Raw genomic sequence first — 26,425 nt, 5'->3', positions numbered from 1 at the left:
ACTCCTCGTCATATGCCCGATGTCAAACTGGTAGAGGTTATTCCCTGATTGATTGCAATGACTATAAGGCCTCTTTCACATTTCTGCATTTTTTTGCGGACAGCACACATACCTATTGATTAAATGTGTCTGTTCACATTTCAGTATTTTTTTCACTGACCGTGGGTCAGTAAAAAATAAATCACGGGGACATGCTCTACTTTGATCCGTGGTGCGGACCAAGCATGCCCATTGAAGTCTACAGGTCCGTGAAAATCAGTGACACACATCCGTTTTTCACTGAAGACTAATAGGAGATTTTTTGGAAATTAAAGGGCTTCTACCACCAGAAATACTGTTATGTAGCTGACTGACATTAGCGATGTTTCTACCATTTGTCCCTGCAGCCGTTTTTGTAAAATAAGCAATATTATAATATGCTAATGAGCCTCTAGGTGCTATGTGGGCGTAAAATCAGCACCTAGCGGCTCCGTCTACTCACCCTTTATCCCGCCCAGGTCCCTGTTCTGCCCGCCCCGCTCCTCTTGATTGATGGCACGGTCCCATGCCTGCACCGTTCACTTCTGTCTTCGGCGCAGGCGCAGTGAGTGAAGGCCGCTCTCCTGATGCCGGCTTCCTCACTGTGACATAGTCGGCGCAGGCGCAGTGAGGAATCCGGCACCAGGAGCGCATCATTCACTCCCTGCGCGAATACAGAAGTGAACGGCACAGGTGCGGGATTTCGTCTGCGATGCAGGGAACAGTGACATCAATCAAGAGGAGCTGGGCGGGATAAAGCGTGAGTAGACAGAGCCTCTAGGTCAGCGGTTCTCAACCTAGGGGTCGCGACCCCTTTGGGGGTTGATCGGCCCTTTCCGGGGGGTCGCCTGAGGCTTATCGTAAAAACTCAAATCCGATGGTATATTCTAACCCCCAGGCGTTCCCATGGTGACAGGGACGCTTGCCTGGGGGTTAGAATATACAGGGCCACGCCGCTCACAGCAGTATATTTATAAACTAATCAGTAACTCCTCCCACGAGGCGGCGCAGGCGCGTGACGTCAGTGAGTGAGCGCCGCCCCCCGCACTGCCTGCTATTACCGGAGCTAAGACAAAGTAAGATATCCCATATCCAAATAAATTATAATCCAAGTAAAGAGCTCAGCAATGAGCAATGATTAAAGTTAAAGTAGTTACTGATTAGTTTATAAATATACTGCTGTGAGCGTTGGGGAGGGAGATCTGTAGATGGCACTGTAGGGGGATCCACAGATCCGCCTACAGTGCCATCCTCAGATCCCCCCTCCCCTAAACAGTGCCATCCACAGATCTCCCCCCTAAACAGTGTCATCCACAGATCTCCCCCCTAAACAGTGCCATCCACAGATCCCCCCCTAAACAGTGCCATCCACAGATCCCCCCTCCCCTAAACAGTGCCATCATGGCACTGTTTAGGGGAGGGGGGATCTGTGGATGGCACTGTTTAGGGGGGAGATCTGTGGATGGCACTGTTTAGGGGGGGGGATCTGTGGATGGCACTGTTTAGGGGGGGGATCTGTGGATGGCACTGTTTAGGGGGAGGGATCTGTGGATGGCACTGTTTAGGGGGGAGATCTGTGGATGGCACTGTTTAGGGGAGGGGGATCTGTGGATGGCACTGTTTAGGGGAGGAGGGATCTGTGGATGGCACTGTTTAGGGGGGAGATCTGTGGATGGCACTGTTTAGGGGGGAGATCTGTGGATGGCACTGTTTAGGGGAGGGGGATCTGTGGATGGCACTGTTTAGGGGAGGGGGATCTGTGGATGGCACTGTTTAGGGAGGATCTGTGGATTGCACTGTTTAGGGGGGGGATCTGTGGATGTCTTTGTGATTAATTACTCTGCTTTAATTATGTTCAATTTGTAGCAATAAAAATACATCCTGCATATCAGATATTTACATTACAATTCATAACAGTAGCAAAATTAGTTATGACGTAGCAAGGAAAAAAATTTAATGGTTGGGGGTCACCACAACATGAGGAACTGTATTAAGTGGTCACGGCTTTAGAAAGGTTGAGAACCACTGCTCTAGGTGCTGATTTTACGCCCACATAGCACCTAGTGGCTCATTAGCATATTATAAAGTGCTTATTTTACAAAAACGGCTGCAGGGACAAATGTTAGAAACATACTGTTAAGTATTGCTGACATTAGCGCATCGCTAATGTCAGTCAGCTACATAACGGTATTTCTGGTGGTAGAAACCCTTTAAGTTTCAGCTGAGCAACGTCTGTGAATTACGGATGATGCCCGGATGGTAAAAACGGACACACGGACAAACGACGGATCCTTCACGGACAGCTTCACTGATGACACACGTACACTTTTTTTCACGGACGTGACACTGACACAGAAATGTGAACGAGGCCTAAGCCTGTGATGACTAACCTCCAGCACTCCAGCTGTGGTAAAACTACAACTCCCAAGATGCACATTTGCTTGGCTGTTCTCAGAACTCCATAGAAAAGAATGGAACATTCTGGGAGTCGTAGTTTCACCACAGCTGGAGTGCCGGAGGTTAGCCATCACTGCTATAAGCATTCACTGAAAATAGTGGATACCCATTGTATTCAGTAGAAGACCTGTAATTCATGTGTTTATATCATGATTGCTTGCATTTCCATTAAGGCGGCTCCTAGCCGCTGTCAGTGGGAGACATCATGAACCACCTTGAAAGTTATATTGGAAATACCTCAACTTTAGACTGCTGCAGCTGGAAGTTGCAGTATTTCCTATGGTGATTACATCCCAAGTGTCTTAAGACGGTGCTTCTCAGTTTTCATGCTGTCATGACCAGTGATTCTGACACGGAGGACGGAAAATCTGAACAAGTATTTTGAGGATCTTGTGATGTTCCAGCAGTCAGAGGACCTAGGATCATGTGTTTTGGTGGAAAACCCCTTTAACCGCTTGCCGCCACGCTAACGCCGAAAGGCGTCATTGCGGCGGCTCCCCCAGGCTACGCTAACGCCAATAGGCGTCATCTCGCGTGAGCCGAGATTTCCTGTGAACGCGCGCACACAGGCGCGCGCGCTCACACAGGCGCACGCGCTCACAGGAACGGAAGGTAAGAGAGTTGATCTCCAGCCTGCCAGCGGCGATCGTTCGCTGGCAGGCTGGAGATGTGTTTTTTTTAACCCCTAACAGGTATATTAGACGCTGTTTTGATAACAGCGTCTAATATACCTGCTACCTGGTCCTCTGGTGGTCCCCTTTGTTTGGATCGACCACCAGAGGACACAGGTAGCTCAGTAAAGTAGCACCAAGCACCACTACACTACACTACACCCCCCCCCCCCGTCACTTATTAACCCCTTATTAGCCCCTGATCACCCCTGATCACCCCATATAGACTCCCTGATCACCCCCCTGTCATTGATTACCCCCCTGTCATTGATTACCCCCCTGTAAAGCTCCATTCAGACGTCCGCATGATTTTTACGGATCCACTGATAGATGGATCGGATCCGCAAAACGCATCCGGACGTCTGAATGAAGCCTTACAGGGGCGTGATCAATGACTGTGGTGATCACCCCATATAGACTCCCTGATCACCCCCCTGTCATTGATTACCCCCCTGTCATTGATTACCCCCCTGTAAAGCTCCATTCAGACGTCCGCATGATTTTTACGGATCCACTGATAGATGGATCGGATCCGCAAAACGCATCCGGACGTCTGAATGAAGCCTTACAGGGGCATGATCAATGACTGTGGTGATCACCCCATATAGACTCCCTGATCACCCCCCTGTAAAGCTCCATTCAGATGTCCGCATGATTTTTACGGATGCACTGATAGATGGATCGGATCCGCAAAACGCATCCGGACGTCTGAATGAAGCCTTACAGGGGCATGATCAATGACTGTGGTGATCACCCCATATAGACTCCCTGATCACCCCCCTGTAAAGCTCCATTCAGATGTCCGCATGATTTTTACGGATGCACTGATAGATGGATCGGATCCGCAAAACGCATCCGGACGTCTGAATGAAGCCTTACAGGGGCATGATCAATGACTGTGGTGATCACCCCATATAGACTCCCTGATCACCCCCCTGTCATTGATTACCCCCCTGTCATTGATTACCCCCCTGTAAAGCTCCATTCAGATGTCCGCATGATTTTTACGGATGCACTGATAGATGGATCGGATCCGCAAAACGCATCCGGACGTCTGAATGAAGCCTTACAGGGGCATGATCAATGACTGTGGTGATCACCCCCCTGTCATTGATTACCCCCCTGTAAAGCTCCATTCAGATGTCCGCATGATTTTTACGGATGCACTGATAGATGGATCGGATCCGCAAAACGCATCCGGACGTCTGAATGAAGCCTTACAGGGGCGTGATCAATGATTGTGGTGATCACCCCATATAGACTCCCTGATCACCCCCCTGTCATTGATTACACCCCTGTCATTGATCACCCCCCTGTAAAGCTCCATTCAGAACCCAGACAACGCCTTTAAACCAAGTGTGTATAATGTGCAATGTGCTGTTTATTATCTATAGATATTATCTATCACCAGCGACCTCACTATCAAACGGTTTGCATAGACACAAGGCCGTGGTTCAGCTGATCACTGTTCTTTTGCTCAAACTGCAGTCAAATGCATTGAGAGTCCTCTCCATGATGTGTGTGAGCTCAGGAGTTCTCCTGTGGGGGCACAGCATCAGAATGCAGGGGAGTATGAAGATAAAAATGACCTAACTGGATTTGGTGTCACAGTTTGGGGAGGTTCCCTTTACCAAGGTGATCTCACTATGCAAGCCCTTCTGGGGCCTACCACCTAAGCAGTGTACAGAGAAGGCAAGGCTCTGCCTAGATCACTCGGCTTTTAATCCTCCATAGATTTATTAGTTCCCAAAAGGAAAGCACATTCTGCTTCTCCTTAACAGCTGCTGGCACGGTCATTCTACATCACTGGCATGCCGTGCATATTACTGCCATGGCTGAATGGATTCAGCAGGAAATTTCTCACCTGTTATGTATGGAGTAATTGTTGGCGGAGAACTCTGGGGACAGCACAGAATTTCTCTTGATTTGTAGACTGTGGATGTCATTTAAAAGTTAGGAGATTTTCAGACTGATAAAAACCCAGGAATGCCATCGGCAGCACCATTTTATTCACCAAGATCGTCCTCCTCGGCATCCTCCCCTTTTTTATCTTCTTGCCTCTCCAGGCTTTTTACACTTACCACTTTTCTCCTCACTGCCCCCTTCCTACCCCTTCCTGCCTGGATTGCTGCCCATCTTCCCTGGACTTTGCTTTCATTCTCCTCTATCTTAGACCTTTAGGCTCTATCCAGCTTTAGCTTGTTCCCAATAATTGCTTTCTCTAAATGTAGGTAGCTGGTCCTTCTCAGGGAATGACGGATATTACCGTATACACACCTATGCAGGGAAGTCTGTCAATTACTGATAGCACCGCCCACATGGGTACTGGGCTCCGAATTAGCAGAGATGTAAACAAAGAAAGAAGTTTTAAAGTTTTGCTGAATCATTTTCCAATAAACTATCGATCAACATGCTGCTTGCAAATTGCACTGCATTTATTGGTGACAGGTTCCCTTTAAGTGTCCTTTTTACGTGACCTCATAAATTTTTAATGAGACTGGGGTCAAGGGACACTGCACTGTAAGGAAGTCCATAACTTTAGATCACCCTGTATTACAGACCCATAGACACTATGTAGCGCCTCAGTACAGAATGGAGGTACACCATGGGCCTAAAGTGCTGGTCTTTTCCTGTATGCGTAGTTGGCGACTTAAAGGGGTTGTGTCACTTCAGCAAATATCATTTATCATGTAGAGAAAGTTGATACAAGGCACTTACTAATGTATTGTTATTGTCCATATCATCTACTTTGCTGGCTGGATGTATTTTTCTGTCGGATTATACACTGCTCGTATCCAGGGGTTACAACCACCTTGTAATCCAGCAGCGGTGGTTGTGCTTGCACACAGTAAGAAGCAGTGGCCTATGCGCCCACACTTTTTTCTATAGTGTGCAAGCACGACCACCGCTGCTGGATTATAGAGTGGTCGTAAGCCCTGGAAAAAAGCAGTATATAATGTGATAAAAAAAATGAATCAAGCCAGCAAAGGAAGCAATATGGACAATCACAATACATTAGTAAGTGGCTCGTATTAACTTCCTCTACATGATAAATGTCACTTGCTGAAGTGAGACAACCCCTTTAAGGTCTGGACAAACGTCTACTCATTTGAAATGCCCCAACAGGTCTGTAATATGTTCAGCATGTGGATGATGGGACACATTTTGATAACACATTCGGGAATATGTGAATGGTCTATAAATATTTGTGATGCTATTAAACCCAGGGCAGTTTAAAAAGATTTGGAAACTGTGGTTACTATTTTGTTAAAATCTTTAAATATACCTGTAGCCAGGTCTGGAATGTGTAACATGTCACCTCTGTGAATTTGATCTTCCATTGTTAAAGTAGAGAAGGGGTCAGCAGCCTCTCTAGCTGGCATGCAGAATTTCTGGCTTCTGAGTTCACCTTCCCATGAAATCTGATTAGAAGATTTTTCTCCTTGCACTGCAGTCTTGAGTCTTACAATGTTTCAATAGATCATTTTTTTATATACGTTTACAAATGACTACAATGCCCTATAACCCTGACTGACGTGACAGTTGTAGTCTATATATCATAGAATGCCAGGTGATTGCACTGTGACATTTTGTATGCTTTGTAAATACAGTACGGTATTTAGGATGCAGTTAAAGGTAATTGTAGCACATATATCTTTGGTTATAAACTGCACATTGCTTGGAATGACATCCACGTACGGTATTTGTTTTGATGCATGTTCGTCCTGCGTGTCTTAAAAATTGACCTAATGCTAGCAGGCCATTAAAGGGGTTTTCCAGGATAGGTCATCCAAGATAGATCATCTGTATCTGATCAGTGGAGGGTCCGACACCTGGGACCGCTGCCAATTAGCTGTTTGAGAAGGCACCAGCGCTCCTGTGAGCGCCATGGCCTTCTCCGTTCTCTCCAATCACAGTGTCGTACATTGTACAGCGGCTGTGCTTGGTATCACAGTTCAGCCCCATTCACTTCAGTGCAGCTGAGCGCGATACCAAGCACAGCCGCTATACAATGTACGACACTGCGCTTGGTAAGCACAGAGAAGGCCATGCTGCTCACAGGAGCACCGCTGCCTTCTTAAACAGTTGATCTGCGGGGGTTCCAGTTGTCGGACACCCACCAATCAGTTACTGATGACCTATCCCTTTAAACAATAGATAGAGATCTGGAGCAACAAAATCCACACGTGAAAATCTGCAAAATTTCCAACACAAGCATGGAGATAAAAAAACTAATCCACAGCAGGCTCTAAATTGTGTAGTGTGAAAACCACACCAAAATCTGTGACAATTGCATCATCTTTGAACTCACTATGACTTTATTAGGTACTGTAAGGCAGTCGACTATTTTTGTAATCGAGTATTCTATTGGATAATCCAACGAATAATCTAGTACTCTAATTAAAAAAAAAACTAATTAAAAGAACGTCTTTCTCTATAAAAACTCATCAGCTGCCTCAGTGCCTTAAGCTGCCCCCCCAAGTGCCTTCAGCTGCCCCCCCAAGTGCCTTCAGCTGCCCCCCCCCCCCCCCCCAGTGCCATCAGCTTGACGATGCACTATGACCTGACGATGTGTCAGGATACAGTGCAGCGCGATTTCTTTTGTGTCGAATTACTCGATTCAATTGAGTAATCGTTTCATCCCTAAAAGAGAGCAATATTAGGATCTGTTACAGGATCCATGATGGCTCTGTATGATCCAAAGAAAAAGGGGGTCAGTCAGCACATCCCAATGCGCAGGTGCAAGCTGCCATGGCTAGAAACACAAAAAAATACAATGCAACAGCACTCTGCAACCCAAATAAAGTGCACTCCCTGAATTTCATGGCAGCCAATATGGCATATAACAGGTAGCATTTAGTGTTAGGTTCCCGTCTTACATAGATCGCCTTGACGTTTGCAGACGGGCCCAAATAATTTTGTACAAAATGTATTTGTCAAGAATCTTAAATTTGCAAAATAAGCGTAGCATTAGCACCAGAATATCTTCTATAACTATGGCATTGTTGTACTTTATTTGGTTTGCGGAGTGCTGTTGCATTGTATTTTTTTTCTCTGTATGATCCAAATTATTTTGTCCCCTGTTAGTTTTACATCGGGTATTTCAGGTTTTCTTTTTTTGCTGGATACAATGCTGACGCCTGACAGAAAAGAATGTGAATAGGTTCTTACAAAACAAGAAAACAGTTAGTCTGTCATTAGTGTGATTTGTTTCTAAGTACCTCTTGTACCTGTTCAGTAGACTGATATTTATGTTGCACAAACAAGAAAAGTATTTATTTCGATATAAGATAGAATTTCACTCAAATCAAAGCAATGCAATTCCTGTTCAGCATTTTATTTTGGCCTTTTTCCCTTGAGAATCTTTCAGGTTTAATTGCCCTGTTAAAACATCTTCATTTTTGGATCAGTGATAATGTCAGACCAGTGACTTTCAATGTATATATGTTTTGTGGAAGTGTTTGTAGCAAGGTGATATCAGTCATTTAAAACAATGTTTATTCTATAATGACTTTGCATCATCATATACCTCTAACATATATATTAGTACAACCTTAAAGGGCATCTGTCAGCAGTTTTGTCTCTATGACAGTGGCTGACCTGTTACATGTGCACTCGGCAGCTGAAGACATCTGTGTTGGTCCCATGTTCATATGTGTGTCTGCATTGCTGAGAAAAATGATATCTTAGGGTACTTTCACACTAGCCGCAGGACGGATCCGACAGGCTGTTCACCCAGGATTGCCGCTCCGTCCCCATTGACTATAATGGGGACGGGGGCGGAGCTCCGGCGCAGCACGGCAGTTCGCGGTGAGAGGCTTCCGGACTAAAAAGTCGGACATGCAGTACTTTTAGTCCGGCGGCCTATCGCTGTGCACTGCCGTGCTGCCCCGGAGCTCCGCCCCCGTCCCCATTATAGTCAATGGGGACGGAGCGGTGGTCCGGCGGCACGGCGAAATAGCGGCAGGATGGATCCGACAGGCTGAACAGCCTGTCGGATCCGTCCTGCCGCTAGTGTGAAAATAGCCTAAATATAGGCAAATGAGCCTCTAGGAGCAATGGGGGCTTTACACCTAGAGGCTCTGCTCCCTCTGCAATTGGCACACTTAGATTTACATGGCCAGGCAGTGTAAAGGCTCATTAAGACGGCTGTATGCTGTCCGCAAAAATGCGGATCCGTTTTTTTGCGGATTAGATGCTGTCCCATTCATTACTATAGGGCCCTTTTCTTCCACTGCACAGCTCAGCAAAAAAATGAAACATATCCTATACTTGTCAGTGAAAATCAGGACATGGCCCTATTGAAGGCTATGAATCAGCAAAAAAATGAAATGCAATCTGGTTTTTTTTGCGGACATGCTCAACTGTCCGCAAAAAAACGGATCCGCATTTTTGTGTACAGCATATGGCCGTCTGAATGAGCCCTAAAAGTGATTATGCCTGCAACAGAGCTGTTGCCATTACACTAAGAGGCTCAGCTCTCTCGATAACTGCTGTGTCCTCTGCACTCTGACAGGGCTAGGTATGATGACGTTTTCACTGCACTCTCTGTTAATCAAAGTGCCGAGAGAGCAGAGGCTCTAGGTTTAATCTCAACGCCCCCATTGCTCCTAGAGGCTCATTATTGGCGCATATATTAAAACCTCATTTTTCTCAGTAATGCGGGCACATAGGAACATGGGACCAACACAGATGTCACCATCTGCCGAGTGCACATGTAACAGGTCAGCCAGTGTCATAGGTACAAATCTGCTGACAGATGTCCTGGTGTTATAACATTCACTTAGTGTGAAGGTGTTCACTAAAATAAGTGAAATGAGAAACTATGGTAGTAAGCCACAACTATAGGGAAAGTCTGCTTTTAGGCAGAGCGCAGGCATCTGTTTTCCTCATATCATGGTAATAAAGAGAACAAAGAGGTTATGTAATGGAAACATCTGGATAAGATTAGACTCTACAAGCACCCTGCGAGTATTGGTAAGGCTGCAGGTCTACAATGCAGATTTCCTCAAGATTTCTTCTGTATTTTTACAAGACACTTCACCGTTCCAAGTAGCGCACCTGCTGAAGTGTACTATCAAGTTGCCGAAAAACGCACCGCCATAATTTGGCACATTTCTGAGGTGCAATGTCGCATCAAGTTTCGATGCATAGGTTGCAATGCGTTAAAATTGTGCTAATATTTTTGGTGCCAATTAAGGCTACTTTCACATCTGCGTTTTTGCCTGATCCGGAAGGGATCAGCAAAAACTCTTTTGTTACCGATAATATAACCATCTGCATCCGTTTTCTATTGTGTCTGAGAAAACGGCTCCATCCCCATTGACTTGCATTATGGGTCATGCCGGATTTGTTCCGCATCCCAGAACAGAAAGAACACCACAGCTTGCTGCGGTTTGCTCTACGGTATGAGAACGCAACCAAATGGAACGGAATGCATTCTGGTGCACTCCATTTCGTTCAGTTCAGTTTTGTCCCTATTGACAATGAATGGGGACAAAACGGACGTTTCACAGACACCACCATACATAGTTACAGTTGTGCAAACTGCCCATACATGTTCAGTGAAATGGGGCAATGTTCTTTCAGGGAACATTCTTTTAAAGAAAGATCTTTCATCCACAAATTATCGTTCTTTACATGAAAATCTATTGGACTGAAATGTTAAACACGGCCGACTTCTTTTCCGATGATAATGGTCTCTCATTGGTCGGCTGAAACTATATTTGTTCAATTTAAACCAATGAATGTTCTTTTCGGTTGAAATCGTCAGTTTTGATCAACATTAGGCCACCTTAAATAGTTGTCTCGGCAAATGGTATTAGCATGTGTTCAGTTCCAGGAGTTACGACCACCCTACAATCCAGCAGTGGTGGCTGTGATTGCACACGATAGATCTGCCGGATCTCAAAACCTGAATTAAAGACGCAGATGTGAAAGTAACAAGTACCTGATTTTTTTTACCACCGAGGAAGCAACAATAAGTTCCGAAACGCGTCTGGTGGGCTCGGCTTGTTAAAAAATAGAAGGCAAAAGGTCTACAACAGAGGTCCGCATATTGATCTCACACACGCCGTTATCGGCGTCTCGGGATTCCAACGACGCATGCGCAGCAAAATCATCTAAGCCGGAAATGAATGGAGCAGAGGGTGAACTCGGGCTGAGGAGGAGGACTACATCGTAGCTGGACCCGTGAGTTGTAATTCCCAACATCTCAGGCCGAATGCACACGCATACGAGTGTATTACTGTAGTGCAGCGGCGGCATGAAGCGCACGGTGTCGTAGCAACCAATGACGCAGTGCGCTCCTGCTGTCAGCAGGAATCCAGCCCAGCATACCACGGACCGCTCACGGCCGCGGAACACGGCCGTGTGCATTCGGCCAATGAGTGCCTATAACGAGAAGTGACATACTGGACATCCAATATTGAGATAACCATAAGTGCCTGTTATAAGACAGCGGGAGTATACTGGCGCCCTATGCCCTATAGTGAATATAAGAACGGTGCCAATATTATTAGGACCCGATAAAAGCAATGTAAGGGTCACTGTGGACTGATATTAAAGGGAACCTGTCACCAGGATTTTGGGTATAGAGCTGAGGACATGGGTTGCTAGATGTCCACTAGCACATTCGCAATACCCAGTCCCCATAGCTCTGTGCGCTTTTATTGCGTAAAAAAACCGATTTGATACATATGCAAATTAACCTGAGATGAGTCAGAGCTTGAAAATATGACTCTTCTCGGGTCACACAAGTAAGATATGACAAGTAAGATATGATAAGGCAGGAAGTACAAAAATGCATAATACTTATTGAATTTGTCTGCAAATGAAAGTAAAAGTGTAATTCATATGTTTAGGGTAACACAATGAACATTTAGAAACGCTCAGTGAGGGTAGCATAGTAGAGGTGACAGATTCCCTTTAAATAGTGGAACAATTCATACTGCACCACAAGCCCCAGCATAAGTATAAACAGCACTAACCAGTTGGATGCTATAGACTTTATTCAAAACAATTATGCCTACTATGGAATAACAAAGCCGAACCTTGTATTGTTTTTTTATGCGTGAGCGTCGACCTTTTACCCAGACCTATGCAAAGTAGATATAGGAGGAATGATTGCTACCAAAATTGTTCCTCCATCGTTCAGTTCTGTTGATTATTGGCGTCACACCCCTGATTACACAGGGAGATGTGCTGCCGATATTTGCATCATTCATGGTGCTGAAAGAGCAACAACGACAAATGAGCCTTTGATCGTTTATCGTCGGCACGATTGTATGGGCCCATTATCTGGAACGAGTGTTCCTATGAACCCTTGCTCCCAATTATTGGCCCAGAAATTCCTCTGTCCTGTTTTTTTAGAACTCTGTGTTGTGCCGTTCCTCTCTTATTCCTTCTGGAAATGTAGGAATAAATGAACAGCTGGGTGCTACCATTCACCTTGTCAAAGAACGGTCTACACAGTCTAACATGTTGAATCAGTACTGACAGAAAAGGACAAACTCTATTGACCACCAGAACTGAACACTTTCCGCCAGATTTGTCCAAATATTAGGGCAGCTCCTATGCATGAGATGATGTCTTCCAACTTTCATACATATACATGCTTGGCTCAGCCGGTTCTCAATAGGGAGAGTGGAATATTTTACTACCAGACTCTTCTGGCAGTGAATTATCACCCAGGAACAATGACATCAGTCATGGTGAAATTCAACAGCCATCCTTCCATCCATCTCTCCCTGACATCAGGAGAGGGTCAAGAGACCCCCATAGGCATTAAATGATCGGCTAGTCCTGCCACAGTCAGCAGCTTAGGCTACTCTCCCCATTGGCGTTGTTGAATAATGTTTCAGTTTAGTCCTCCATGCTTCTGAAACAGATCAGATCCGTTCAGGATGCATCAGGATCTTTTGTGTTCCGGCAGCATTCCATTTTGTGACCGGACACAAAACCTGCTGCAAGTTGCGATTTTGTGTCCGGTCATAAAAATGGAAAAGAATGGATCCGTCACTGAAAACAATGTAAGTCAATGGAAACCGGATCCATTTTTACCGTTTTGATTTCACACAACCGCATCCTAACGGAATGGGTGGATCCTGATGTGCAAAATCAATACGGATCCGTTTAACAACGCAAGTGTGGAAGTAGCCTTGACAGTAAGTGGTTGTCCAAACCATATAACCCCATTAAACACTATGGGGCAAATTTACCATTCCCCCTATGCCTTTTTTTGCTGCTTTTTCAACTTTTTCGACTGCTTTTTCGAACAAATTGATGGAAGAGGCATGTAATATATGCCGAGGCCTGTGCCTTGTCCTGCAGCACAGGTGAAATTACAGTGATCTCTCAAGACATAACGGCCTCAGGATACAATATTTTTAACACACATTGGTCATTTCTGACCCATGGTAAGTCGAAACCAGACTCAACATACAATGTCTCAGACTCAGATCCAACCAATTAAGGCCACTTCTCTGATAAAAAATAGCTGTATTAGTTGCTAGTTAGTAGCTATTCCTGACTGTTATATGTATGGACATGTTTTATCTGTCTTAGTTATCTGCTTATTTTTCTTAAATTTTTATTTTCTCTTATCTTGGACGACATTTTGGGCTTTGGATCCAATTGCTCAACTTACAATGGTTTCAACATACAGTGGTCATCCTGGAACCAATTAATATTGTAACTTGAGGGACCACTGCATTAACAAATAGGACAACCCCATTAATTTAAATATAAGCTAAAACTGAACTTCTCCTGAAACAGAGTAAATGGACAAAATTAATTTAATGTCCTGTCATCTGTGTTCTCTTCTCAGTTGGATTATAAACCAGAAAGCGGTGGGGACACCAGAGAGCGGCTGAGTGAGTTTGGTTTTGACTACTGCTATTGGTCAGTTGATCCAGAAGATCCAAAATATGCTTCTCAAGAAGTGGTGAGTTATTGCTTTGTTTGCTGTAATAATTAAAGGAAGACTAAATTTAGAAATGAATGCTAAATATCAACAGGAAATATAGGTGCCCCTGTTGCTTGTTAGTCTGCAGCATTTTCTGCGGGATCCTGACACAAATATTCTCACTGAGGACGCTGGGGGTTAATCGTCTGGGGGTGGGGTTTAGCACAGTGGGTGGAGTTATACAATCTTTGTCATACTGCAAACAAGGCACAGCAGGGAGGCTCCTGCTACAGCCAGTTGTCCTTCAGCAGTGAGGAGGAGAAATCTTTGAAATCTAGAGACGAGTGAATCAATTCTATCGATTCAGAATTTGTCCTGAATTTCCCCCAAAAAATCCAATTTCTTACTTCTGCTGGCATCAGAGAGGCTTGGTTTTCTTTTCCTTTTGGAAGGAAAGCTAAATTTGCATATCTTTGGGTCTCTGGAAAACCTATTCAAATTGGCTTTAATTCCAAAAGGAAAATACTACTACTGTAAGTCTTTCCGATGTCTGCAGAAGTAAGATATGCAAATTTGCATATATTTTTACCGGAAGCCCAGACCAGTGTTGCCTGGCCTGCAATACTCCTCATGCATACTTCGCTCTCGCTCTCTCTCGCTCTTGCCCTAGACAGACCAAGCAAATTGCTCCCCCCTCCTTCTCCCCGATTTAATTTAAAGTGACCCTACATACTAATAAAGAGATTTAAAACACATTTCAAAGAAGCGGTCAGGGGCAGATCCAACGACTTACAGGTGACCTCTCCACAGACTTCAGTTCTTCATTTTCCTTTTCTGCTCCATTTTGGTCTAGACTCCAGAGTAAGTCTAGAGTAAGAAGACACCAGTATTATTATATGGCACATGGGGGGCTGCTATAGATTCTGTAGATCAGCCCCCAAATTTATACAGTTCTCTGTCATCCTGCTGCTACTGCTAATACTGCACCCACTGTGCTTCCCCATGCCTACAAACATTATACTGATTGTGCCCCATTAGTAGCAATGCCCTACATAATATGCCCAATAATAATGCCCCTACAGTATCCCTAGTAGTATTAATATAACCATAATGCCCCCAATACTTATATTGCCTCCCCTGCAGTGCCCTCTGTAGCTCTAATGCCCCCTTGTAGTTATAACTCCCCTGTCGTGACTATATATACTCTCCCGCCTCTCTTAGTGCCAGTACATAAAGCCCCTCCCCCTTAGTGCCAGTATTTAATGCTCGTCCTCGCTGCTTAGTTAAAAAAAAACAAAAAACATAACACTTACCTCACTCTGTTCCCCCGCTGTCTGGGCTGCAGGCCACAGACCTCTTCTGATCTGTGTCCTGTGTTGTGGCCCACACGACATCCCTGCTTCTGTGTCGGGTCTCGCTTGATGACGTTATCATGTGAGACCCGGTGTAGGAGGTTTGCGGTGATTGCGACCTCTTGCGCCGCTGTACTCGCTCATAGGCCTATTGGCCGCAAATGTGGACAAGAATGCTCTCCAATCATGGGTAACAAAGCGTCCTAGGCGGGCACCTACTCTCGCCTACCCCTCATCACGGCTCTGTTCTCAAACATCTGAGTTCTAGGAGAACAGAGTGTTGTATACCTATTTTCAGGGCAATTGGAGCATACTTGATTCGGGTGAGCTCATCACTGCAGTGCTATTCCCCTTGACATCACCCTCCCCCAATCAGCTAGTGATTCCCTGTCCTGAGGATGGGCCATCACTTAAAGGGTCCCTAAACCTTCTTGCTAAGGACAGAAGATACAGAGGCACTTCTCAGAATGATCTTCTCCTCTTGTATTGGCTCTGCTCTGTATGGATCTTATGTGTTCTCTATGAATCCATACTCTGCATGCTTCAAATGCAGATCAGAGCCAATGCAAGCGAAAGGTGCAGATTGCTCAGAGAAACACTGCTGCACCTCCACTTTAATAGGTGGACAACCCCTTAATACACCAGTGTCTCCCCCAACCCCCGTCCCCCCAAAAAATTCTCATGCTTTTGTGTATAATGTTCTAATGTTCTCAGGGGTTTTTTTTTTGTTTGTTTTTTTTTACATTTTTTCTTAATTCATTATGGTCTTTCTCATTCAACCCAATGTGCTGTATGTATTTCCACAATTTTGAATCAAGACTAAAGGTCTTTCTGGTCTATCTCCCCTGACTGGAGAGAAGTGAATTACAGAACTCTTCATGCCAGACCTTTGTTTTTAGCTGTCTGTTTACATATGGATAAAATAAGTAGTGTCCATTTGTAGACTTGCGGTCGAGATTAGAGGGTGATTTGGCTCGCAGGGTTGTGGACAAGACAAGCTGAGGCATGCTGAGTGACCTCCTACTTTGTGTCTTGACTTAACTGCCCCATTGAAGCGCTACCTGGTACTGGATTGCTCTGTGTTTAATTTGGTACATGAGAACAGAATAGTGGAGACATATAATTGTTTATACAGGCGTTACACATAGTGAACAATAAGTTTGGAGAGTAACTTTAGTAACCTTATGCAACAAGCAAGTATTCACTGATGCTATCATCAGTGTGCTGCATTAAAGGGAACCTGTCACAGATGACATGCAGTCTGATCTGCGGGTAGCATGTTATTGGGCACGAAAAACTGAGCAGATTAATATATAATTTTTTGGGGAAAATATTCAGTATAATTAGTGTTTTAGTTATTTAAATCTCTGCAGTTCACGGGGTTCGACCTACTGATGGACACCTGCTGCCCCAAGATCAAACACCATATTCAATGTGACAGGTTCCCTTTAAGGGTTACGTAGAGATTAGGGATGTCCCGATACCGATACTAGTATCGGCACCGATACCAGACAGACAACTGTCGCCAATACCACTGCCGATACCGGATGGCCATGCAGCGGCGGGTCCCTACGTCCCAGATGATCAGCGGCGGGTGCGGCGGCGAGTCCCGTGTCTGCTGCGGCGGCAGGTCCCGTGTTGGCTTCTGTGCGGCAGCGGCGGCGCTCCCAGCCGATCAGCATGGGGACGGCAGTGTGTCCCCGCTGATCGGCGTGGGGGCGGGACTCCTGTGCAATGGCTCCCAAATCCCATGCAGTTGCCTAGCACTGGGAGGAAGTTAAATCCACTTCCTCCCAGTACTCTGGTGCATCCGCATGGGAAAGATTACAGCAGGCCAGGTGGGTATGGTGCATGAAATGGAGGGGAATGGGCATATAATAGTAATTCCCAACCAGTGTGCCTCCAGCTGTTGCAAAACTAAACCTCCCAGCATGCCCGGACAGCCAAAGACTGAAGTGAATGGCTTGGATGCGGACCACAAAAACGGTCGTGTGCATGAGGCCTTAGGGATGAATACCTCTGAACTGCAGCACCTTACGCATGCACAAGATGGTGGCACATTGAATACAGCTCTCTAGTTCTGAGTTGCTTCTGAGAGACTTGACTTACCTCCCTACAGGGTCCTTGCACATAAATCTGCTGTGTGTATTAGGGCTCATACACATGGCCATATTTTCGGTCTGCATCCGATCTGCAATTTTTTGACCCATTCATTTCATTGGGGCCACAAAAGATGTGGACAGAACACCGTGTCCATTCCACGGCCCCGCAAAAATTTTGGATTTGTGAAAAGTTCAGAGCTTACGTTTCTTGCTACAGGGCCCTTGCACATAAATCTGCACATAATTATTATAATAATTTAACTTAGGAAATTAAAAGCACACAGAATTAGAGACCTAACCTGGAATTTGTGAAAAGCTTGCCGATGCATCGCTTTCTATGATTTTAGCTTTGCCGCTTGTCAAGTATGTGAGGAGTATATTATTGCTGTGTGAAGAAGAGGAAGGGCCTTGCTTAAAATTTGGCATTGGTATGGGAAATGGGGGAACATGCACAGACACTACTTTTCACTCTGTGTGCCAATTGCACAGATGCTCTATACAAAAGCTCCTCAAATTGCCTTAATTTCACTGGCATAACATCACTTTCTTGGCTTCTTCAATAGTCCTAGTTATTTTTGTGTTTTTCTGTCTCCAGATTTCCTTTGTTTATTTCTTCTTTCTTTTATTTATTTCTCTACACTTTGAAGTTGAATGTATTCACTGCAGATTTTGAAATCCAAGTCCTAGTAAAGAGTATCTGAAATTCACCAAGTATTTCTGCATATTATTATTATTTTTACTTCCTGTGTCGTCTTTATAGTGGTTTTTAAATTAAAACAAACACTTGATAAAACTAAAGACGCCAGAAATATGTATCGCTATGGGTTTTAGGTTCTATAACCCCCCCCCCCCCCCCCCACCTATTTTTAAAACAAATGGATACCGGGGTGGAGCTGCTCTGCTGAGGAAGATGGCTACCTAGTCCTCAGCTCTTCCAGCCACAGATAGAACACAGCGGCTCACAGCACAAGAAACCGGTGTGAAGCACCTCAAAGTGGGAAGATACCTCATCCTGAGTTGGGGGACATCTTTGGAGATCCATCCTGTATCGGGCGTGCACCGGAGGCATCGCGTCCACGTCGCCACCCGCAAGGGGGATTCGGTGCTGCACGGCTCGAGGTGAGGAGGTAGGCGCAGAATTAAACAGCGGGACCCAGCACTGACACTCCCGCTCCCCACCAACTACAGGATAAGACCTCCAGAACGGCACTACTGCGGGCGGGCCGGCAGCGACAGCCCTTGTTGCGGCTGACATTTTGACCACGTGGAGCGCCTCGGCTCACTGGAGGCAGCGCTCCCACATCAGTGCGCGCATCCAGGCGGCTCATCGGGCAGAGAAGACACGGAGAAACGTGGGTTAAGGGGAGGGGGTCAGAGCAGCATTAAGAAGCGGGATCCACCGCTGTTAATCCCACTGCCTAATAACTGCAAGAGCGGTTTTCAAGCACAGAGGCATCGCGGGCAAACATAGAATATCAATCCCCTGTCTTAGCGGCCATCTTGGACTCGTGCAGCACCTCATATATAGCTGAGGAGTGTAATATCAGGCCAGTGGAGCTGCATTCCAAATCCCTCTGTCACGCAAACAAGGGGGCTTGAAAAATGAATAGAGGGTCTAAATCGACCAAAAAAGACAAAAGCCTCTGCTCCAAGGAAGCTAACGGACTTCTTTGATTCTGCAGACCCTTCCGGAGTAGAACAAAATTAATCAACACCACCCTCACCGTGTCCCACGAGCTCTACTTTATCAAACACAGACCCCCCAGGAGATGACGCCTTCTCCTCTCTGACACAGGATAATCTCCTCATCAAGAGGGAGCTGGTGAAGAAAGTGGGAAAAGGAGAGTCTCCGCCATAGGTGAACGCACTGACCACCTGGAACGTAAAATGGCAGAATTTTCTAACGCACACAAGCTGGTGGATGCGCACAACACCCCAGAAGAAGATGTCAAATGGCTCAAAACCAAAGCTACAGATGCAGAAGATAGGTCCAGATGTAACAACATTAAAATTACGGGCATTCCAGAGGAAAGCTCTACTCCTGAACTTATGGACTATCTTAAACACCTGTAACACCCAGTATTTTGTGGGACTGATATTCTCCCCTCCTAGATGCTTAGATTTGGTCTGTTTATTCCAGAGACTGGCGAGCTATGCAAGATGGTTCTCAGTAATAGTTTGTTACTAGTTGTTGTTTTTATGATTTTTTTTTCCGTTACTAGATACATCTAGCTATGCATTTTTCTATTTGGAAGTGATATGGGTTGGCGCGGCTGCTCGCGGGAGGGAAACAAAGGCGGCATACTATATGCTTCTAATATGGTAATAATTATTGCCTCTTTAAATGTGAAGGGTCTTAATAGTCCCTTCAAACTGAGTATAGTCTGAAAGGAAGCCAGAAATCTCTGATGTGAGATATTATTCCTACAAGAAACTCACTTCAATAAAATTTCACGAACAGGAGGTTCCCTCATATCTTCATGGCTTCCTGCCTTGCCAAGCGTAAGGTGGTGGCAATAATGATTAAAAATACTGTAGCCTTTTCACTACATGACACAATAGTGGATCTACATGGTCGTTATATAGGGGTAATCTGTGATATAAATAATGTTACATATACCCTTTTTAAAGTGTATTTTTCCAACAGCACCAACCAAGATTCTGGGGGTCTCTCCGGTCCAGGATAGAGTAGGTGAGCAAAGGGATTTTAGTGGTGGAATGGGATTTTAACTCCATTTTGGATAATCAATTGCATACTACTGCTCCTGGGAGGCATCTCTCCTCACCTGCAAAGTCTCTAGCAGAAGAGGGTTTTTATGACGTGTGGCGTTGTCAGCATGGTAGTGAAAGGGACTATACCTTTTTTTTCTTCTCCCCATCATTCGTATTCCTGGATTGACTTTTTTTCTAGTGAATAAAATATCCCTACTTCAAATAGTCTCCAATATTATGTCTATCACGTGGTCTGATCATGCCCCTATTACTCTCACGTTATCGTAAAAATTCTCGTCCCCTCTCCAATCCCAATGGTGCCTAAACGATGTAATACTTACCCATCCAGACTATAGAGAAAGACTGAGGTCAGCTCTTGATTCATACTTTAAAACTAATACAACCCCCGATATGGATCCCCAGATTTTGTGGAATGCACACAAGGCGTTAATGAGAGGTACTCTCATCCAGTGCTGTGCACAGATGAAGTAGAAACGTAACCAGGAGATTAATGATATCCTCTCCAGTATTCATCAAATTGAAACCCTAAATAAAGCCTTGATACACGCCTCTCATTCCATAACCTTGAGGGATCTTAGAAAGTGCCTACAAGTAATCCTTGCATCCCAGCATGAATACTTTCTTAAAAAATTTAAAATGCAATGTTATGTTCATAACAATAAAGCAGGTGACTTTTTAGCTAAGCGTCTTAGACAGGCTACAGCTTCATCTTGCGTTGGCTATCTGTTGGATAAAAAAGGAAACAAAATTACAGACCCTAGACTAATAGCAGATCAATTTAACCAATTCTACAAATCCCTTTATAACTTACAAAAAGATGAACATACCCCACAACCCACCGGGGAAGCCATTAATTCCTTTCTGGATTCTGTCCAGTTACCTCATTTATCCTCAGAACAGGTGGGGTCCCTTTCACTTCCTATCACAAGTGAAGAAATACAATTGGCAATCAAATCCTTACCATTAAATAAAGCTCCAGGACCAGATGGGTTTACCAATGCCTATTATAAACATTTCTCCCTCATGATGGCACCACACTTAGCAAAGCTGCAGCAGATAGTACATTTCCAGTGGAGATGCTTATGGCCCATGTAGTTAACCTTCCTAAACCGGGCAAAGACCCGACTACTCCCGCAAATTTCTGCCCCATTTCCCTATTGAATTCAGACGTTAAAATCTATGCAAAAATACTCTCAACTTGCCTCCTAAAATACATTCCACTCCTGATTCATCCAGATCAAGTGGGATTTATAGCAGGAAGACAGGTCTCTGACAGAACGAGAGGGTTCATCAATTTGGTTCAGTTGGCTGAGTGCACTCGGACGCCTTCTCTGTTTCTGGCGCTGGATGCAGAGAAGGCATTCGACCGGGTATACTGGGAATATCTCTCGGCCACACTGGATAAGTTTGGCTTTCAGGGATTCATTAAATCTGCAATACTAGCTTTGTACTCCTCCCCTTCGGCTAAAGTATTCACTTCAGGATTCTTGTCAGATCGTTTCACTATCTCTAATTAATTTTATTTATTTATTTTATGCACTTTTATAGCGCTACTATATTCCGCAACTGTCCCCAACGGGGCTCACAATCTAAGGTATCTCTAATGGAACGAGACAAGGATGCCCACTGTCCCCCATAATTTTCGTCCTAGTCATGGAACCCTTGGCAGAAAGGATCAGGCATACCCCCGATATTTCAGGCAATTTTAGATAAGGGCACCTCGCGTACTCTAGGATTATGTGCAGATGACATCATTTTCATTGTCCCATCCGGAGAGATCACTCCCAGGTGTGCAAAGGATCATCAACATGTTCCAAAATGTCTCATATTATAAGCTTAACTTAACAAAGACCCAGGCCTTTACGGTTGATGTGGACCCTTCGGTGCGGTCGGAACTCTCCTCCCGATATCCTTTCAATTGGCAGGACAAAAGCTTTACTTACCTGGGGATCACATTGACCAATTCTAGCAAAGACTTGTACTCAGCAAATTACACCCCGCTGCTGTCGAAGATATCTAATATGATTAGTAGATTCTCCTTGCCACTGTTGTTCTGGGCAAGTAGAGTAGCAGTTTGTCCCTTCAAAAATTGCTCACTGATTTTGTCTGGGCTGGTAGAAAACCCAGGATAAGATTTTCTACAATGACTAGACCTTAGGAAATACTACTGGGCGTGTATACTCGCTCAATCAAAAGATTGGTGGGTGAGAGGTAGTGATAAAAGATGGGTGGAATTGGAAAGGTCTGTGTCTTCTGTACCTCTTATCTCGCTATTCAATTTGCACCCCAAAAACTTCAGAGAGACCGACAACTCCTCCTTAGTATCAAAGCATCAGGTATAGCTTGGAAAAACCTACTGCCACTTATGGGTCCACTGGCTGAATCATCAGTAAGGAACCTTCTGTTGCATTATTTGAATGTATGGATCCCTGATTTTCAATTGGATAACTGGGTGACAGCTGGCATCTCTACAATCCAACATCTTTTCGAAGGCACAGTCATGTGTTCTTTTTAAAATGTAACTAATCGATATGACATCTCAAAAAGAGATTTCTATAAATACGTGAGGGTTAGACATGCTTTAACTGATTATCACAATTACTTATTAGAATTTCCCAAGCAAATACAAGAGTTCCTTTCTTCCATTAGGCCTTCCATAAAAGGAATCACCCTATTTTACAACACCTTTTATAATGCCTACGACAACTATAAAACCTCCCTTTGTACTTAAATGGGAAGAAGAGCTAGGGGTTACGCATGCTACGGAGGAATGGTTCTCAGCTTTTCCTATAGTGAAACAAGTATCCAAGAGCGCTTCTCATTGGGAGACCGCATTTAAAATATTATTAAGATGGTACCTTACACCTGCTCACATCCATAAAATTAATCCCTCATGCCCCCCAAACTGCTGGAGAAATTGTGGTCAAGTAGGTACCTATAAACACGTCTGGTTGGAGTGCCCTATTGTATCCACTTTCTGGGAAGCTGTGTTCTTTCTTCTCAAACGCGTTGTGGGTTGGCGGATTCCTAAATCAGCGTCTCTAACCTTGTGCTTTGTGGGGTTGGCAGATTTACTGGTACAGATCAGAACAGTCTGTGGTCAAATCATTTTAGCAGCAAGAGCGATGATTGCTAAAACATGGAAATCTAGCTCTCTGTTGACCACTCGCGTCTCCTCTGTCCGCAATATCCACTCTCCATAGCTCTCTGTGCTTTTATTGTGTAAAAAAAAAAGATTTTATAGATATGTAAATTAACCTTAGATGAGTCCTGTCTCCTCCATGCTTGAGAGATGAGTCCAGCGTTCTGACTCCTGAGCCCAGCCACGCCGACTGTGAAGGAGCCCAGCACCGCCCCACATCCTCCGAATCTCCTCCTTGCTCCCCAACGTCAGAAAGCTAGAGCATGGGCAGTTCGTTCCCTGAGGCTGATGCCAGCACAGGGAAGGAACACTATGCCGACACTGCGCATGCGCTAGCTCGCGCATCGCAAGCTTACGGCGCTCTAGCTTTGTGACATCGGGGAGCAAGGAAGAGATTCGGAGTATGCGGGGCGGTGCTGGGCTCCTTCACAGTGGGAGTGGCTGGGGTCCGGAAACGTTAGTAGCCTCATTTACATGTACACTGGCGATCTAAATTAGAGAACGATTTATGAACACTTGATTTTTTCTGAAATATTGTTATCTACATTGATCATCATTTGAAGGATTTTTTTGTAAGGGGTACACCATGCAATTAGAACAGTGTTTTCCAAAATAACTAAAGTATATCAACATAAAACCTTTATTTTTCAAAAAAACGTGATGATCATAATTGGAGAACAGCAATGACTGTAGCACAGAGAAAGATTCTAACTACATTTTCTGCAGGTTACACCAGTCACCAATCAGTATACAGGCCCTTGCTGTGAATGACTTCAGCACATCTGTGGCCACAGGACATCACTCGTCTCTCGCTCTGGTGGGATTTTGCTCCACTCTTCTTCCAGTCTCTAACAGTTCTGTGACTGTTGTGGGTTTCTTGACCATAACTTTGTCACCAAGAGTTTTCTATTGGGTTTAGATCAGGACTCTGGGCCGGCCATTTCATTCTTTCAATGTTTTCCGTTTCAAGGAACTGCTTTACCCGTTTTGCTGTGTGACGGGGGCAGCGTCCTGCATGGAAATTGCTGGCTGATTGAGTGATGAACGCAAGGAAGGAACCGTGTGTTGTTGAAGAAGGTTCTGATCCACACTTGCATTCACTCTGCCATGTAGCTGTATGAGAGGTCCAACTCCTGCTGCAGAAAACATTCCCCAAACCATGACACTTCCTCCTCCACCTTTCACTGACTTCTTTACACACTTTGGGTTCAGTCTTTCCCCAGTTTGTCAATGAACATAATGTTTCCCATCAGACCCAAATAAATTAAACTTGCTTTCATCACTAAAATGAACTCTGGGCCACTTCTCCTCTGTCCACACAACATGCTCCTCAGCAAAGTCTAGCCTTTTGATGTTTTCTGCTAATGAGAGGTTTGGTCACTGCAGAGTGGGCTTTCAGTCCAAATTCTCTTAAACGAGAGAGATCCTTAACCTGTTCAGTGCTGAACTGGCGAGCAATTCCAGCTGCAGTGTTGAAACGATTACCCATGGAGATTCTCCGCATTATCCTGTCCTCTGTTGCATTTTTCTTTCGAGGGCAACCAGCCTTCTTGGGGGACTTGAATGAGTTTGTGATGTAAAGATGCAATATTCTAGAAATCACAGACTTGGAACGACCAACTTCCTATGGATGATAGGGTCACCCCTTTGGCCTTCATCTGGACAACCTGCTGCCGGAGGGTTTCAGTCACTTTGGAACGGCACACCATTTTGGCAAAGTCAGTGAAAACTGGAAAGTTAGGCTGACAGTTAAATAGGGTTTGTCAGATCATTAAGGAAATTAGCACTAGTTGCCAGATTAACACCAATAACTTGCAGGTATCTGAAAGTGTTCTCTAATTTTGATCAGTGTTCTTTTTCCATTATCTCATTTACATTTTTATTCTGTGCTTTAGAATAAATACAACTTATGAAATAGTCTTAAAATACTGCTATTTTACTCATGTTAGGATATATTCACATAGGACTACACTATGACCATGGCATTTTGGAAATTGTGTGTTCTCCAATTTTGATCGCCACTGTATATAAAATCGTTTTTTTGACACAATAAAAGCACACAGAGCTATGGGGACTGGATATTGCGGATGTGCTAGGAGCGATCTAGCAGCCCATGTCCTCTGCTCTGTACCCCAAATCCAGGTGACAGGTTCCCTTTAAGTTTAAAAAAAAATAAAACAAAGGGATACCATTATTCTGCCCCTAATATTTTATCCTTTATCATGTGGATAGGAGATGACTTTTAACAATTGGATTACCCTTTTAAAACCTGTACCGCAAGTCATGTGCGGATTCTTTGAATGTTTTTTTTCTGTAACATGTAGATAAGATTTTATAAAATTCACATCCATTTTGCTGGTACTGTAATAAAATTCGGATTTTCCAAGTGTCAGGCTGCGACTGAAAATCTGCAGTGTATACTCCATGGGTGAACGTATCCAATGAGTGGTGTCACACGTAGTGGGTGCTGCATGGCTAAGAGACAGCCATAGAGTGGCCAAAAGCCTGAGGTTGCCATGATCTGCAAATGAGTAAAGTGTTTGCTAATTGTTAAAGGGGTTGTGACAAGTTTTTTAAGTTATCCCCACACGATAGGGGATAATTAACTGATTGATCACGAGAACAGGGGTCCTGATGAGCCCTTCTGCTCTGTTCATTTTCTATGGGACTGCCCGATATAGGATTTGCAGCAGTCCCATAGAGAATGAATGGAGCGGCCGGGTGCATGCTCGGCCTGCTGCCACATCAGGATGGGGGAACAGGACCCCTGTTCTTGTGATTGGTGGGTGTCTTAGCGGTTGGATCCCCATGATTAGTTAGTTATCCCCTGTGGATAGGGGATAACTTTAAAATTGGCACAACCCCTTTAAGGTTTCCACATCAAAACCGTGATGCGACTGAGGCATGTAACTGAAACCCTTCCTACCGTCAACGGCCTCGACATGTCCCACCCTAAGTGACTGCACTGCTTTCATAACCACTGACACAAAGAGTGAATAACATTGATTATCTTGTGGCCATAGAACTTGTCAAGGTGTGGGATA

The 26,425-nt window shown here is 44.6% G+C and overlaps 1 protein-coding gene across 1 annotated transcript in view; it reads left to right on the top strand.

The window, feature by feature from the left end:
• Positions 1-26,425, top strand: part of STARD9 (StAR related lipid transfer domain containing 9) — a 172,040-nt gene that overhangs the window by 26,631 nt on the left and 118,984 nt on the right. The window contains exon 3 of the mRNA XM_040410985.1: positions 13,975-14,091. Within this exon, the coding sequence (XP_040266919.1) occupies positions 13,975-14,091 (117 nt within the window). The remainder of the gene's footprint in view (positions 1-13,974; positions 14,092-26,425) is intronic.

This window comes from Bufo bufo, chromosome 11 (genome assembly GCF_905171765.1).
Source record: "Bufo bufo chromosome 11, aBufBuf1.1, whole genome shotgun sequence".
In the NCBI taxonomy this organism is placed as follows: domain Eukaryota; kingdom Metazoa; phylum Chordata; class Amphibia; order Anura; family Bufonidae; genus Bufo; species Bufo bufo.
The sequence above is the reverse complement of the archived record's forward strand: the minus strand, read 5'-3'. Positions and strand labels throughout refer to the sequence as shown.